General features: G+C 54.7%; 1 protein-coding gene across 1 annotated transcript in view; it reads right to left on the bottom strand.

The window, feature by feature from the left end:
• Nucleotides 1-1,164: 1,164 nt before the first annotated feature.
• The window catches only part of PLXND1 (plexin D1), a 49,458-nt gene continuing 35,037 nt past the window's right edge, over nt 1,165-15,585 (bottom strand). Inside the window, exons 20-36 of the mRNA XM_019746786.3 lie at nt 14,784-14,898; nt 13,001-13,108; nt 12,794-12,906; nt 11,832-11,936; nt 11,172-11,302; nt 10,706-10,904; nt 8,523-8,669; nt 8,180-8,336; nt 7,236-7,339; nt 7,092-7,155; nt 6,259-6,293; nt 5,881-5,985; nt 5,192-5,355; nt 3,880-4,027; nt 2,764-2,904; nt 2,583-2,657; nt 1,165-2,351 (exon numbers count right to left, since the gene is read on the bottom strand). Of these exons, the coding sequence (XP_019602345.3) occupies nt 2,235-2,351; nt 2,583-2,657; nt 2,764-2,904; nt 3,880-4,027; nt 5,192-5,355; nt 5,881-5,985; nt 6,259-6,293; nt 7,092-7,155; nt 7,236-7,339; nt 8,180-8,336; nt 8,523-8,669; nt 10,706-10,904; nt 11,172-11,302; nt 11,832-11,936; nt 12,794-12,906; nt 13,001-13,108; nt 14,784-14,898 (2,028 nt within the window). The 3' untranslated portion in view covers nt 1,165-2,234. The remainder of the gene's footprint in view (nt 2,352-2,582; nt 2,658-2,763; nt 2,905-3,879; nt 4,028-5,191; nt 5,356-5,880; nt 5,986-6,258; nt 6,294-7,091; nt 7,156-7,235; nt 7,340-8,179; nt 8,337-8,522; nt 8,670-10,705; nt 10,905-11,171; nt 11,303-11,831; nt 11,937-12,793; nt 12,907-13,000; nt 13,109-14,783; nt 14,899-15,585) is intronic.

Here is a 15,585-nt window from a genome sequence, read left to right as displayed (position 1 = left end):
CATAGGTACGTTAGGGTAGCTTTTATTTTCTTTATGCTTCTTGTACTTCCTGACATTTCTGCAGGAAACGTATTCAATCTAGAATCACACCAAAAAAAAAAAAAAATATCCCTATCAAACGTGTCAATAACTTAAATTAGAAAATCTGCTGCTTAATAAGCAGGAACCAGTGCTCAGAATAGAAAATTTGAAGATGAATTTTTCCACCCAGAAGCCACTACAGCAAAAGGCTATTTTTAAAGTTAAATATTGTTTACTTTTCTCACTTTTCTGTTCTCATCAATTCTAAAACTGGCATTTGTGGGATTTTGTTTAAATTGTATGAATTTTTCTGTCCTAGTTCTTACCCTTGATAAATGTGTGTGCTTGTTTTTCCTTCATAAAGGGACAAAACTAACCTGAGTTGCTACTAATTTGGATGTGGCTTTGCTTACTAATGACCTTTTCTGGAGCGTCGGGGATGCACTTTACCTCCAGCTCAGGCCCAGAGTCTACTGGGAGGGCTGGGGGTCTCTGGGCATTTGCTGACGTCAGGTTAGGTTAACCACCTTCATGGGCTGTAGTGGGGAACAGCCTGCCTTACTAGAAATAGTTCAGGGTTACACTGACCTTGGGGAAACTGCCCGTTTCCTCATCTGAAAAATGGGGTTAATGATACATATTTTTTGAGGTAAAAAATTCAGGGTGTGTAAATGTAATCTCTCTTTCCAGGGTGGTTATCTTTGACTTCTCCACACACTTTGGGGGCTGCTGTGGAGGCTCTGGCCTGGAGGAAGCAGGAAACAGCAATGAAGGCCCACACAACCTGGTTTATGCCCCCACTCTGCCGTTTCCTGGCTGTGACCCGGGGAAATTCCTCCTGCTGCTATTTCTACATCTGTAAAATGGGGACAGTATTATGTTCCGCACAGGCTTGTTAAATAAAGGTAAGTGGGTTGGGAGATATGATTTCTTCCTGGAGGTCACATGGGTGCCCTCAGAGCCCTGAGAATGGCAGGTGTAAGCCAGGCTCACGGCCAGCAGGCAGCTGCGTTGTCCCTTTAAACCCTCCCATCGCCGATAGCCTCTGAAGGCTGAGGCAGGTTCTGAGCTAGGCTCCCCTGCCTCCTGCTACAGCACTTCTTTTCCTCCTTGTCCATCTCAGAATAAAGGCTGGAGCCCACAGCAGGTTTTCCCATCAGGCTTTTATTATAAAGAAGATTCCAGAGCATCCCGGCCACCCCCTTCCAGCCCCTGAGGCTCCGAGCCAGGCCCTGCGCTGGCTAGGTCTGCTGCAGGGGGCCAGGTCAGCCAGAGGGGCGCTTGTGACGGGAACAGAATGGGTGATTTTCTCAGGGGGTTGGGGGGGGGGGTCTCTGCCAGGTCTGGCTGTCCTCTGGAACAGTCATTTCCAGTGTTGTGTTGGGAGCCCCTCGGTTCCCCTCCCCAGGTCCTCTGCACAAGCGGCAGCTATTCACAGTTGGCGTGTGATAAGTTTAATATATAAAAGCTTTCTTAAAAAAACAAAAAGTGGTGCTATCGTTAGGAACACTTCCAGCAAGATCAAGTAGCCCAGCTACAGCCTTGGTGCAATTTACCCCTCTCCCCGCCTCAAGACCAGGACGGCCCATACCTGTCCCCGTGTCCCTGTCTCCACCCTCCTCCCTGGCTCTGGCCAAAGCCCACGGAGACTCCCACGGGCCGTGGGCGCTGCCCACTCCACCACTAGCTGCTTAAGCAACAAAACTCTGACACTGCTTGACTGTTGTGTGCCCAGGGTCCTCTCTGGGTGAGGGGAAATGGAGACAATGTTTTGGTGGTTGAAGCAGAACCCAATCAAGGGCTGGTTCAAGGAGGCGTCCCCTCTGTCAGAATGGATGAGGTAGTGTTTCCGGCTGCAGCCAGGCGGCCTCTTTCTTCGTTTGGTGGGCCGCATTAGGCCGGGCTCTCAGCAGCGGGCTGTGACAGAGCGAGTGGGGGCACCATCCAGGCCGCGCTGGTGGACGCTGGGAGCCTTACCAGAGACTGGCTGTGCCATTCAAGTCTCTGTCCCAGAGGCTGGGTCTAGGGGCCGGCGGGAGGGGACAGAATGCCAAGGGGCCAGGGTTCCTCTGCCTGGCTCAGAGAGGCCCCTCGTTCCCCCTTCCAAAGCTGACTTTGCTTAGTCATTACCCAGCCGGGGTGACAGGCACTGGGGACCAAATGAAGCTGAGGGGCCGGGCGCCCTGTTGCGCCCCAGCACCGCGTCCGCAGGCTCAGGCCTCGCTGTAGCACTCGTAGATATTGTCCTCCATCAGAGCCACCACCTGCTCGAACTTGTGCTGCAGCTGGGTCCTCCGGGCTGTGGGGTTTGCCTCCAGGGCAGTCATAATCTGAGGGTGAAGCAGACGAGCAGTTTCATCACAGCCCTGGGCCCCAGTGGGTTCCCCCCACAGATCTTGGGGAGAACACCCTGCCTGGGTTTCCACCACTGGCAACCTGCCGCTAAAGTAAAAACGTCCTGGGATGTGAATACTGAAGCAGAAACCTCTTCCTGGGTTTTCCTGAGCAGAGTGGAGGTGAGCAGGGCTGAAATGGGGGTGCCTCACACCAGGGGTACCCACCTGCGGGCGATACCTCTTGGCATATTTATAAATCTCTGCCATGGCCACATTGGTATTGAACTCGTTCTGGTATTTCTACAAGGACAGAGAAGGAAGGAGTGGGGAGCAGTGGTTAATCCCACGATCAGACTTGGGCCCCGCCCGTCACAGGTGGTCCCGGCCTCCCTGCACACGGCCGTACCCGCGACTCCTCAGCCAGGTGCGCGTTCATCTCCTGCTCGCTGAGTGGAGTCATGTCATGGATCTGCTTGTAGTAACGCTGCACGATTTTCCGGTACTCAGGGATCTCCTTGGCGTAGAGGAGCTTGTTGGTTGGCGAATCCTGGGGAGAGAGGAGTGAGGGAATAAGTCTTTTCCTGGATAAGCCCTGGTCCCTACTGCCACACTAATGGTCCCATCAGTGACCAGGGGCTCCTCACCCCCTCACCCCTGTCCTGTTTTCTATGGCACTGTCACGGTGATGACCTGAAAGGGGACCTACTTCTCTTAGGGGGAAAAGTGCATGGGCTTTGTGCCAGCTCTTTGTCACACGCAGGCTGTTTTGTTTACATCCTTGCTTAGGGTTATGGGTCTTGGTGGCGAAGATTTCTGGAAGCCTGATTGCTGGCTCAGTGGAATATTTCCCACCCCATGTTTCCAACGCCCAAAAGTGAAACATGCCAAGTACACTCCCAATTCTTTGTCACAGGCATCCTGCCTTCTGAGATAGTGAGGAAAAGGGTGGGCATTCTCTACCTCTCGTGGCCTGTCGCTGAAAGTCATGGGCTAAATGCAGGGCCCTGTACCCACCATCCTGCCCTGCCATCTCAATGCTCACAGCAACCAGCGCTCTCTCTCCTCTCGACCCTCTGAAGCCTGCTGGCTCCTCTCCCTGCAGAAAGATGCTTCGGAGAGCTCCCTCCTGGGTCTATCTCAGAGGTCTTGGTCGGCCCTCTGCCCACCCCTTCTTCACTCAGAGCCCACTCAGATGGCTCTTGACCATCAGGAATGCTGCTTGGAGCCTGGCTGACTCTCGGATGACACGATGCCTCACCAGCAGGTTATCCACACTCACACTGGCTTCTCGGGCCTGGCGCTATGACCTAAATGTCCTGAGCTGGTGCTGGGCACTCCTGAGACAGGTGCAGCTTATCTGCAGTGATGCAGAGTTTCTGACTATAGGGGCCAGCGTGTGAGTCTCTCTCCTTGTCAGAATGTCCCCACTCATCCCACGTCCCCCAGCCCTGAGCTCTTGCAGTTCCCCTCCCAGAAAGATCTCAGTGCCACCACTGGCAGCCTGGCCCCGAGAGCAGCTGACCTTGCCTAGCTGAAGGTCAGAGATGGAGCAGGCGTCAATGAAGGCCTGTGCGATGACCGACAGGCAGGCGTCGATATGGTCCGTCTTGTCGATGTCAAAGACAAACTGGGGGTTTTTCAGGATGTTCACCCAAAACCGAAGAGGAAGGCTGTGGGATGGAGGCAACAGAGAAACTGAGCCCAGCTCAAAGGTGGGGTGGCCAGGACCAGAAGACAGGCTGGCTTTACCCTTCGAGGCCAGTTGAATCTTGTCATGAGATGGAACCTCTGGAAACCTGTTTGCTCCTCCATAAATGGGGCTGATAACCACCCCTGCTGACCAGGGTGGCAGAGCGGCTAGGAGCAAGGTTTCCTGTGTAGAGAAGGGCAGAAGGTGGAGGCAGAGTTGCAGGCCTAGCGGGGGCATGGGGACCTGAGTCCATCCTCACTGCCCATCCCTACCCTCACCCCTCACAGACAGAGCCTCTTGCAGGAGCCTCAAGCCAGGTCCTGGTTCTCATTAGAAGCACCCCCACCCCGCCTGGCAGTCCACAGATCCTCCCTCAGCTTTGCACGGCAGCAGGAAGTCTGCCATTAGCTGGACTACTGAGTCGGCAAGGAGGGTGGGGTCTGGATCCTAAGCGTTGGCTTCAGGAGGCCAGAGGGTTGGTAACAACCCCACTCTGCGGCCTTCCAGTGACTCAGCAGCCCAGAGCTTATGGAACCCTCAGAGTCCGGAGAAGCCCTTGTAACTGCACAGAAACTTCTGGACCCGTGGTATTGTTTCTGAGGGTCAGGCTGAGGTTTTCAACAACGTCTTGTTGGAATCTATGACCCCAAAAAACTAAGACATGCCTCAAAGGAAGGCTACAAACTGGGTATGAAAATCAGACCACACGGCTTTGAGCCTGGCTCTGCCATTGCGAGGGCTGCGTGACCTCGAGCAGGCGCTTCTCTGTGAGCCTCAGTTTTCTCATTTGTAACATGAAGCTGACAGTGGCTTCCTGAGGAGGGTGGAGGGAGAATGATGGTAGAGCAACATTCCTGCCCCACTCCACGCAGAAAACCTGGCTTCTAGCCGCTCTGCCACCCCAGATGGCATGGATGTATTCTAGTTAATTCTTATACTTTGGATTACTTTTATTGCTCTGATTGTACAGCTGTGGGACACTTAAAGCACAGAGAGGTTAAGTTACTTACCTATGATCACACAGCAGAGTAGGGACTGAATCCAGGCAGGTGGACTGAGAGACTGAGCTCTGAACCCCCACACTACTGCTGCCCCTAATGATACATGGAAGCTGCACAGCCCTCCCCACCTATGCACCACCCACCTGTTGGTCTTCCAGATGTGAAGGGTGTCGGGATCCGAGATCCCCCTCTTCTCAGCCTGCTCCTCCAGGAAGTCAAAGAAGTACTTGACGGCCAGCGGGGGCTTGTCTTCACGGATACTCAGAATGGCCTTGAACAGGTCATCCAGAAATTTCTGCAGCGTGCCCTACAGGGGAGCAGGGTGGCTGCTGTCAGTCCAGACCGTGTATAGAGGGTAAGTGGGCACCTCTGGTGGCTCCAAGGAGCCCACAGTGCTGGGGCTGGTGAATGTGGAAGCCATGTGGCATGAGACTGGTCTCCTAACCTCTCTGAGCCTGTTTTTCCATCTGTGCAACGGGTTAGTGAAACCTATCTTACAGGGGTGTTGAAAGGACTAGGGCAGAGAGGGGGAAATTGGTGGGGCCAGGGTGTGGTCTTTAAGGTGCCAATTGCCACCTGAACCGTGTGACCTTGGGGACATCACTGACTCCTCTGGGGCTTCTGCTGCCCTCTCGGTTACACTGGGTAACATAGAAGTCGTCTGTCCAGCACCTTTCATGGTTGTGAGCAAAACCCCCCTTGGGCAGGACCCTAAGCCCTCACCGCTTGCCCTGGGAGCCCATCTGGCCCCACAGAGGAAGAGCTCTCACCCCTACCCAGGTGAGTGTACACAGCTGACCCTCCCAAGATGTGGAGATGAGGCCCGGCCTACCTTGGTGGACAGCAGGCGAGTCAAGTAGATCTCTGGTAGCACCTTCTTGCGGTGGCTCTGCCGATGGGACTTCTTGGGCTCTGCCAGCTCGTCCGTGGGCAGTACCTGGGAGACGGGGGTGGTGGTCAGTGCCAGCACCGGGCACCATCCCTGGCCGTCCTGGGGGCAGTCCTGTCCTTTTCCTACAGGCACTGGGTCTGCATACACTTTGTGTGTACAGATGCCCAGGCTCCCTCTGATTCTGGGTCCCATCCCCGCTCCCCCACCCCTAGTCTTTCCCAGGGACTGGGAGTGTCCCCAGAGGCCCAGTGTGATAGGAAGCCAAGTCCACACCCCGTGATGGGCGGGAACCCCCAGGGCTGGAGGCTGGGCACTCACCAAATGGAAATACTTCTCGGTGTCCAAGTCTTTTACTGAGAGAGGAAAAACACACACAATAAATAAACAGAGAGGAGGTGGGAAGAGAAAGAGAAACCAATAGAAATAGAGTTCCAAAGAGACACATGGAGAAAAGGAGATAGAGAGAGAAGCAAAGAGAAAAATACAGAGATAAGAGAGAGAGACCCAGAGAGACACAGAAAATGAGACAAAGATAAAGGTAGAGGCATTGAGAGACAGAAAGATACACAAGGTTTTAAGAGAAATGGGGAGAGTGATGGAGAAACAGAGATGGTCACACATGGAGATGGGAAAGGCCCCCGGGGTGGCTGTCCTCACTCACCCTACCCTCCAGCCAGAGCCTCTGCCAACCCCGACCTCACAAGCTGCTGGGAGAGACCCAAGATCCTGCTCCTGACCTCAGGAGGGGACCCTGAAACCCACAGGAGCCAAGGACCCCAGGCCTGGCAGTTAGCCAGCCAGGCCTGGGGCATCTGAGGGTGTGGATCGTGGGACTTGAGGCAGGGGCACAGCCCCAAATCCTAGATGGGCATGCCAGCCTTCCCCTCTGCCCTGGCAGCTGCCCAAACCTACTGGAACCACATCCCGCCCTCCTGGGGCTGCTGCCCGAAGGAAATCAGCCTGAAGCCTGGCCACAGGGCCAGCCCAAAGGCTCTGCCCAAGCAGTATTGGGGCAGAGGGGCCTGGCCTGGCCCCTGCCCCCACCAAGGAGGCCATAGCCCAGCCCAGCCTTGCCTCTTGAAGCCTCAGTTTCCCCACTAGGATTGCTCAAAAGGGGCCCTAGACACCCTCCCCACGTCCACCGGCACTACCTCGGCCCAATGTGTTGTCCTTCTTGTCTGTGAGGCTCATGGCCAGGGAGGCACCTTCAGGGATCTGATAGGAGGGGAGAAGCTGAGGTCAGAGGTCAGGTTAGGGAGGCTGGGAATGGGGTTTGGTGGGGCTGGGGACCCCACCTTGTAGTGGGCCAGAGTGTTGAGTTTCTTGCGGCCATCCTCCATCACGGAGGTGTCATCCAGGTCCCGGAGGATGTAGCTCTGTGTGCTCGAAGCGAACCATTCTGGAGACAGGGAGCAGGGTGTCAGGGCCAGGGGAAGGGAGCCAGCCCGGGGGGCAGCACCAGCCTGGCCACACAGGGAGAGGCCACTTGCTACCTCTGTGGAACCTGGGGAATGCCACGCCTCTCCCTGAGCCTCTATAAAAGGAGATGGAGAGATAACTGGGGAACAGGGTGTCCCAGTCGTAAGCACAGAGCAGGAGTTCTGGAAATGTCCTCGTCCTCGGGGCTCTGTTACTATTGCTGATTAAAGAAAAGGTGCCACCTGTGAAAGGCTCACACCTCTTAAGGGGCTCCCCGCTGTCCTCCACGTAAAGCACAAGGGCCAACTCTGCCCTTCCAGGATCGGGGTGACTGAGTGCCTGCCCAGCCTCCTCTCACAGCCCACTCTCTCCTGCATGCCAGCCCTGGAGAGCCACCTGAAGTTCCCTGCTCTGAATGGACAGTCGCTGTGCCAGCCTGTTCACCATCGTAGCCTCGTGCTTACAATGAGGCCTGGCACAGACCAAGCACTCAGGAAAGGCCGGTGATCATAAGGTGAACGGCCCTCGCTTCTTGACCAAACCAGAATCCTGTGCACCCTTCAAACCTCACTCCAACATCCCCTTCTTGGAAAAGCCTTTCCTGAGCACTGCTTGCTGTTGCCCGTGCCTGCTTACGCTGCAGGGCCTGACTCCCTACTAGAGAGGAGCTCCTTGCCGATGGGCACCTTGTCTGACCAGCCGTGTCCCCGGTGCCAAAATGAATGCACATTTGCTGAACAAAAAGAGTGTATGACCAAGATGGGGGCTGGTTCCATCAAAGCAGCCCCATGCCAAGTTGTGCCACCCCACCCCTGCCCACCGAGGTCGACGTCCTCGGCGCGAGGCCACTGGGAGTAGGGCACATTCTTGCAGAAGGCCTCCAGGATCTTCTCCTTCACCTGCGTCAGCGTGTCAGTGTCCATGGCCCGCACGCTCAGCGAGTCCATGCCACAGCCCTGGAAGGACACGTTCAGGTTCTGCACGAGAGGGGGCGAAGGGTCAGCAAGTCCCCACATCACTACCTGGGGCCCAGGTGGGGTGACAACCTGCTTGGGGAGGCCGGGGCAAGGTGGGAGCCTCCAGGCATGCGAGGACCCCCTCCCAGCCAGCCCAGGAGATGGTGCCACCTTGCTGCCCAGCTGCCCTCGCCCCACCCAGCTCACCCGGGGCTTGGCCTCAATGTTCTCCCGCAGCAGCCACTCCTCGTTGAGTGTGTAGCGGGCCTTGCCCGTGATGGCGTCTATAGAGCCCTTGTTGATCTGCTGCTTGATGGCGCACAGGAGCAGGAAGAATGGCTCCCCCACGGTCTCCTGGGGTGGACACGGGCTGTCAGGGGCTGAGGCCCCACCTGCCCATCCCAGCCCCTACCACCTCCCTGCTCACCCTCCATATTTTAGCGCCCAAGCCTGTGGCCATGCTGCAGCCCCCACCTGGAACACTTTCACTACCCCTTTCCACCAATGCCTCCATTGCTGTCTGTTTAATATCCTCCTTTTGGATCTGGTGCCATCGTCGTCCCAATTCCCTGGGTGTCTCCATGGACTCTAAGGTCTAACACTGCCAACTGTGGCTGGGCACATTCATTTCATCTTCCCAACAACCCTTCCACATACTGCCGAGGCTCAGAGAGGGCAAGCCACCAGCCTAGGGTCGCCCAGCTGGGAAGTGGCAGCGCTGGACTCAAATCCTGGATCAGCTCACTCCCAAGCCTATGACTCTTTCGGCTAAGCCTCACAAGGTGAGTTCAAGTGGAACCAGAACACAGACACGGCCTCCAATAGTCCAAATCACAGCCTGGTGAGCGTGGAGAGTCTTGGACTTGACTGGGGCCTCAGATACCCCAGCCCTCGACAATTTCCCTTTCATAAAGTGCACACAGCCAGAAAGGGACTCTGCTGCCATCCATAGCCATGAGCTGACTTTCATGGTCACTTTATAGCAAGTGACCCACGTGTTCCATTGATAGTGGATATTTAGGTAAACACAGAAGGCTGATTTAAGGGAAAAAATAAGCATATAATAGTATTAGGCAAATTTGGCAAAGATTATTAAGGCAACATGCCAGATCTTATTCCTGATCTAGTTCTCCAGTTCTGGGGGCAGGGGGGAGCCGTGATGCCCCATTTTCTGGAGGAAACAGAGGCTCAGAGGGAAGACCTGGCTGAGGCCACACAAAGAGGCCAAGGGAGCTGGGTCCAGAGTCCACTGTCGCCCCTCTGGTTCCTGTTGCAGCTGGGTCTTTGCTGATGACTCAGAAGGCAGACAGTGGAGACCAATACTGGGGCGTCCTGGTGATCCCTCCCTAGGACCAGCCTCCCCTATTCCACCCCACTCCCCCACTCACCCCGAGAGGACCCACAGGGCTACCTGGCCCTAATAAGCCCCAAGGCCAGGGACAGAGGCCCCACCTGACAGACAGAAACCAAGGTCCAGAGAAAGCAATGCCTTGTTCAGGGTCACACAGCTGGTTTATGCCAAAGACAGGACTCAAACCCAGGACATCTGAGGCCCTGGTTCTGGGCTCCACCCAGGCCTGTGCCTTTCTTGCACGATCCCAGATGACTCCCTGGCCTCTACCACTGCAGGGCAGCTGGACACTGGGACAGGACCAGGGGCTGAGCAACTTGTTCTGCAGAAAAGCCCTAATCGGGTCCCTTTGGCAGAGTGCAGAAGGCCTTGACTATATAGCCCCACTGGCCTTTCTAGCCTCATGTCTCATCAGAAAGTCGCCAGACTTCTTTCAGTTCCTTTTATAAACATCCCTTTTTCCTGGCCTTTGTCCATGCTGTCATTAGAACACCCTCCCCACCCAACTTCTTACCTGGCTCATTCCACTAAGCCCTCAGGCCTCCGTTTGGAGTCACCCACTCCAGGAAGCCACCTTGAACCCTCCAGTCGGGTCTGAGGCCTCAATGGCTGAGCTTCGCAGTATTTTAATTTGTTTCCACGTCTATCTCCCCTAATGCTGGAAGAGCCTGAAGGGCCAGGCCCAGGTCTAATACTCCCACACCAGGAGCGGCGGCCCAAAGCCACACCAGGGAAGGTTTGATGACTGAGAAAACAATCTTCCATAACAAGGCCCTGGCATGGCCTCTGTTCCTCCCTGAGCTGGCTCTGGGCCCTTGCAGGAAGCCAGCCTCCTCTGAGCCTCAGTTCCTCATCTGTATAATGGATCCTCTGGGCCTGTACCCACCCTCCTCAGAGTCCCTCTGTCCACATCTGCACAAAGGACATGATAAACCTCCTGGAAATGCTAGTGGGAGGATAAAACAAAGTCCGACCTATTACAGGAAGGCTCAGAGGGGGTGGCCCCTGCAGTATGGGTGCACCGCTGCACCCGCCTCACCCGCAGACAGCTGTACATGCAGATGGACATCCAGTTGGTGAGCATCTTCTCGACCACGGACTCCGTGCGCCGCAGCATGAGCTTAGGGTTCTTGGCGGCCGAGGCGTCGATGAGGTCCACCAGCAGCTCCTTCATGATGCTCGTGTAATACTCGAGCTTGCTATGGAGCGCGATGGTCAGCAGGGAGGCCAGGCTGCACCTGTGGGTGGTCACGGGGCGTCAGCTCCTGCCGTTTCTCATGGCTTTGGGATGTGGGGACCACAAAGTGGGGCCCTGGGGCCACTACGTCACTGGTGTGCCTGTGCAGGAGGAACCCCAGCCCAGGAAGGGGTGGACCCCCAGGACCTGAGGTTGGGGGCCAGACAACTGCCCAGAGAACATGATGATTTGTAAACTGCCCCAGCCAGGACCGGCCCTGTGGCCTCAGATGGGCCCCTGTCCCGCTCCCAGAGCCTGGCAGCCTGACCTGTCGCGTACAGCGAAGTCTTTCTGCTGCTCCAGTGCGTGGACGAAGACAATGAGGAAGTGCTTGTTGTTCAGAAGTGAGGAAAACAGGCCGATCCCCTCTTCCATGTTGGGCCGGCAGCTCTCAGGGATCTGTGGACGCGACTGGTGATGCAGTTTTCACAGGGGCTCAGGGGCCCAGTGCCTCTACCTGGTCTAGGAGTTAGCACTTATAATGCCATGAATGGCTCCTTGAATGATTCCAGGGATGGGGAGCTCACTACCTTTTAATAGTGGATGCTTTCTAATTCCCTGTGATTGGAACAATGGCTCAGTTGAATTGAAAAGTGGGGCACAGAGAAGAGCAAGGGTGCCTGGAGTTAACCTAGTGTCCCCATGTGTGGGACTGTCTCACCTTCTAGGCTCTAAGCCGCAGGTAGAGTGGGATGTCCAGGGAGGCCCAATCCTCTCCCCTCTCTACCTGGCCTGGGGGTCAGCATTTATAATAACACCCTGAAGGGCTGCTTCAATGCCTCCTGGGATGGAGGGCTCACTACTATCCCATGGCAGGTGTCTCCCAGCCCCCAGTGATTGGGATCAATGGAGCAGTGGGGCCAGAAAGGGGCAGGGTGGCCCTGAGGCAGCCCAGTGTGCACGTGCACGGGGAGTTGTGGGTACTTACCTTCCACTCTCCCAGCAGCGGGTGGGTCTCCTGCACTGGGGAGCTGCCCTGGGAGTTGAGGGTCTGGGAGGGCAGTATGTAACGCTCTTCGTAGAGGGAGGAACACTGTGGAGGCAGACCCCCCAGCATCTCAGTGGGGCTGCAGACTCTCTTGACTGGCATGCAAGGGCCACTCAACAAAGGCAAAGGGACATCTTATAAAGGAAGAAGAGACAGTGGGCCGTGCCCCGGGAGCCACAGGATTCCAGAGGAGTGGGGAGGGGTGTCCCAGGGGGCTTCCTGGAGGAAAAGGAGGCGTAGAACCAGCGGAGCCAAGGTGTGCTAATACAAGAGGGCACAAGGCTTAAAAGGAAGCAAAAGTAGCGCAGTGTAGAATAAGGGAAACTGAGGCAGAGAGGCTGGCAGAAAGGAACCACGACATGGGCTTGTTTGGCTGCTGTATGGAGAACAGTGTGGACAGTGCAAGAGGGCACTGGCCACTGACACAAATGCTCTGGACAGGTCAGGGAAGGTGGGGACAGGGCCGCAGCCCCTGGAACAGAAAGAGGCATGGAAAGGATGGAGCAGAGTCCAGCGGGAAGAGGGGACATGTAGACCAAGGAAGCCTGGCTAGGAAAGGACCCAGAGATGAGATGCTGGCAGGGCACATGGGGCCTGGGAGCACCTGGGCTGCCTCTACTGCCCCCTCAGTGAGGGGAGAGGTAGGCTTGGCAGCCTAGGAGCAGTGAGGCTGGCAGCTGGCTTCCATACGGACAGTTAAACATCAAGTGAGTAGAGAAGGAAAGTGGGGGAGAAAGGGCCTCCCCTGACAGGCCCTGTGAGTGGGCGTGGAGGGTTTGCATCGCTTAAGGAGCCCACACTGCACTAGCCAAGTTTTCCCAGATGCATAAGTGCCCTCCAGAGCTGCACAGCCTCGACAGGCCCAGGAGCCGCTGCGGTGGCTGGTGAGAGCACAGGCTGACCTTAGGGAAGAAGGTGCGGGTCACAAAGTGCTTATATTCCAGGAAAGGAATGCCCTGGCTGCGGTTCAGCTCCTTGGTCAGATCCGTCATGTCCGTCTGCAGCTCAGCAAAGCCTGGCGACAGGCAGGGGGCAGTGAGTGGATCTCAAATTCATTCCCCAGTTGGGAAAGCCGAGGCCCACACTCCTGCATGGTCCCCACCAGCTACCTTTACGGATTTCCTCTCGGATCTGAGATTCCATCTCCTCCATCTGCAGCAGCGTCTTCTGCCAGTAGCGCTCGGCACGGCGGCTCTTGGTGCAGAAGACGAACAGGGCTGTGGGCAGCAGAGGGGAGTCAGGCCTTGAAAGCCCTTTGGACAGCATTTTTTGGCACCTGCTATGTACAGAGCCTGGGCCTGGAGGGAGAGGTCCTGCCTGGGGTCTCAGCTCCACCTCCTCTGGGGAGGGTGTGGGAAGGTGGCGCTCAGTCCTCCACTCCTGAGGGGGCTGACAAACTCTTCTGGGGCAAAGGGCTTGGGGAACAGCCAGTAAAATAAAGCTCAATGTCCCATTCTTATAAAAAGCAGAGAGAGCGAGCGAGCGAGCGAGCGAGAGAGAGAGAGAGAGAGAGAGAGAGAGAGATAGTGATAAACTATTTTTAGTGGCTTTCCCTAGGTGAGAGAATTATGCGTGATTGCTGTTCTCTGTTTTTTTTAGCATTTTCAATTCTTTCTACAATAACCAGATGCTATCTGTGAATTAAGAAATATTTAAAAGCAGATTACAAAGCAGTATATTATAATCACTTTCTGGGGTGGGGAAGGGACTATATATAATACTGAAATATTTCATATTTTTATACATAATATACATTCATATATACTACACACATATATAAATTTTTAAGAAAAGAGACTAGTAGGAAACATACCAACATATATAGGGTGTTAATGACGGGTATTTTTTTCCTTTTAGCTTCATCCAGTTTTCTCTAAAAATTTCTATATTGAATATTTACTTTTTAAAAACAGCTTCGTAAAGATAACAACGCACATGCCATATAACCATCCATTTAAAGTATACAAGTCAATGGCTTTTAGTATATTCGCAGGGTTATGCATCCACCAGCACCTACTTTTAGAACATTTGTATTGCCTCAAGACTCATAATCACTAGCAGTCGCTCCCTACCCCTCCTTTCCCAGACTCTGGCAACCAATAATCCACTTCCTATCTCTACGGATTTACCTATTCTGGATATTTCATATAAATGGAATCCTAGAATATGTGGTCTTTGTGACTGGCTTCTTTCATTTCACATGTTGTTACGGTTCATCCACGCTGTAGCATGAGCCAGTACTTCGTTCCTTTTTGTGCCTGAATAATATTCCGTTGTATGGATATACCGCATTCTGTTCATTCATCAGTTGATGGACACTGGATTATTCTGCTTTTTGACTGTTATGACCAGTGCTGCTAAGCATTTTCATGCACAAGTTTTTGTGTGAACGTGTTTTCACGTCTCTTGGGTAGAGAGTGGAACTGCTGGGTCACATGACAGCTCTTTAACATTTTAAGGAACTGCCCAAGTATTTTCCAAAGTGGCTGCACCATTTTCCAACCCACCAACAGTGTACGAGGGTTTCAATTTCTCTGCTACGTTGAATGTATTACATTTATAACCATTATTTTAATAGTGGTATAGCCTAGATTAACTGCCCTGAACAACCTTCTCTTGAATACCTTCAGTAGCTCCCTACTGACTGGAAAGCAAGGTTCGAAACTCTTCTGCCTGGCACTCGAGCCCTCGGCCCAGCACATCCTCCCAACATCCATCATCTTCCACCCATGTGGGCTACAGCCAAGCACACCTCTCCCCCCACCTCTGGGTGCGGGACTTACTTCCACCCCCAGGCCTTGCTCAAGCTGGACGCCCGCCCATTATGCCTTTCTCTGCCCATCTTCAGAGGCAGGTCCTCCCTCCAAGGTGTCACAAGGGTGGGCTCCTTACCGACTACAGAAAGCAGCAGCAGGACACTGCAGATGACGATGGACACGATGATGGCGGTCTCACTGCCACCCAGCTGTAGCGTAGCAATGGTCTGGTTGAAGTTCCCTACCTGGATCTGCACAAAGGTGGGGGGAAGGCGTTATAGCTTCCCTGGGCTTATGCCTTGGCTCTTCTCCTCATTAGCTGTGTGGCCTGGGGCAAGTTACCTAACTTCTCTGGGCCCCAGATGCCACATCTATAATACAGAGATAACCACACCCAGCGCCTGGGGATACTGTGAGGGCTAAATGAGATGATGCTTGTCATCCCTTAGTCCTGGGCCTGGCACAGAGGGGAAACTGAATACAGGGGGCTGTGACTATTATTATAGCCTGGGAGGAGCAGCAGAGGAGCCAGAGGCAGGGCAGTTCACAGGGCCTGGCTGCTGTCCCCAAGTATCTGTTGGTTTGTTCTGGGACCAGGGGAGCAGGTGGTGTCTGAGGACTCAAAGGGCAGAATTGGAGCTGGGGTGTGGGTGAAAGGGAGCTTTCCCAATCAAGCTGTCCCGGGGTGGCAAGTACTCCCCATGAGGAAATGACCTCCCCATCTCAGCTGGCATGCAAGCAGGTACAGTGCAGAAAAGATCCCACTTTCTGGGTTCTCTCTCCACTCCTGCTTCCCTCCCCTCTGTGACTCTGTGTGGTGGCCAGCAGCCCAGACTCGGGGTGGAGCACCTAGTGGAAAAGGGGTCCACTTATGGCCTCTCAGGGTCCAGCCCCACCATGCCTCGCTGGGGCTGATCACTGACCTTGAGAAGGTCACT

The sequence above is a fragment of the Rhinolophus sinicus genome, chromosome 5 (assembly GCF_057876585.1).
Source record: "Rhinolophus sinicus isolate RSI-liver-muscle chromosome 5, RSI-T2T, whole genome shotgun sequence".
Classification (NCBI taxonomy): Eukaryota; Metazoa; Chordata; class Mammalia; order Chiroptera; family Rhinolophidae; genus Rhinolophus; species Rhinolophus sinicus.
Note: the sequence above shows the minus strand (reverse complement) of the source record. Positions and strands in the feature narration are given on the sequence as shown.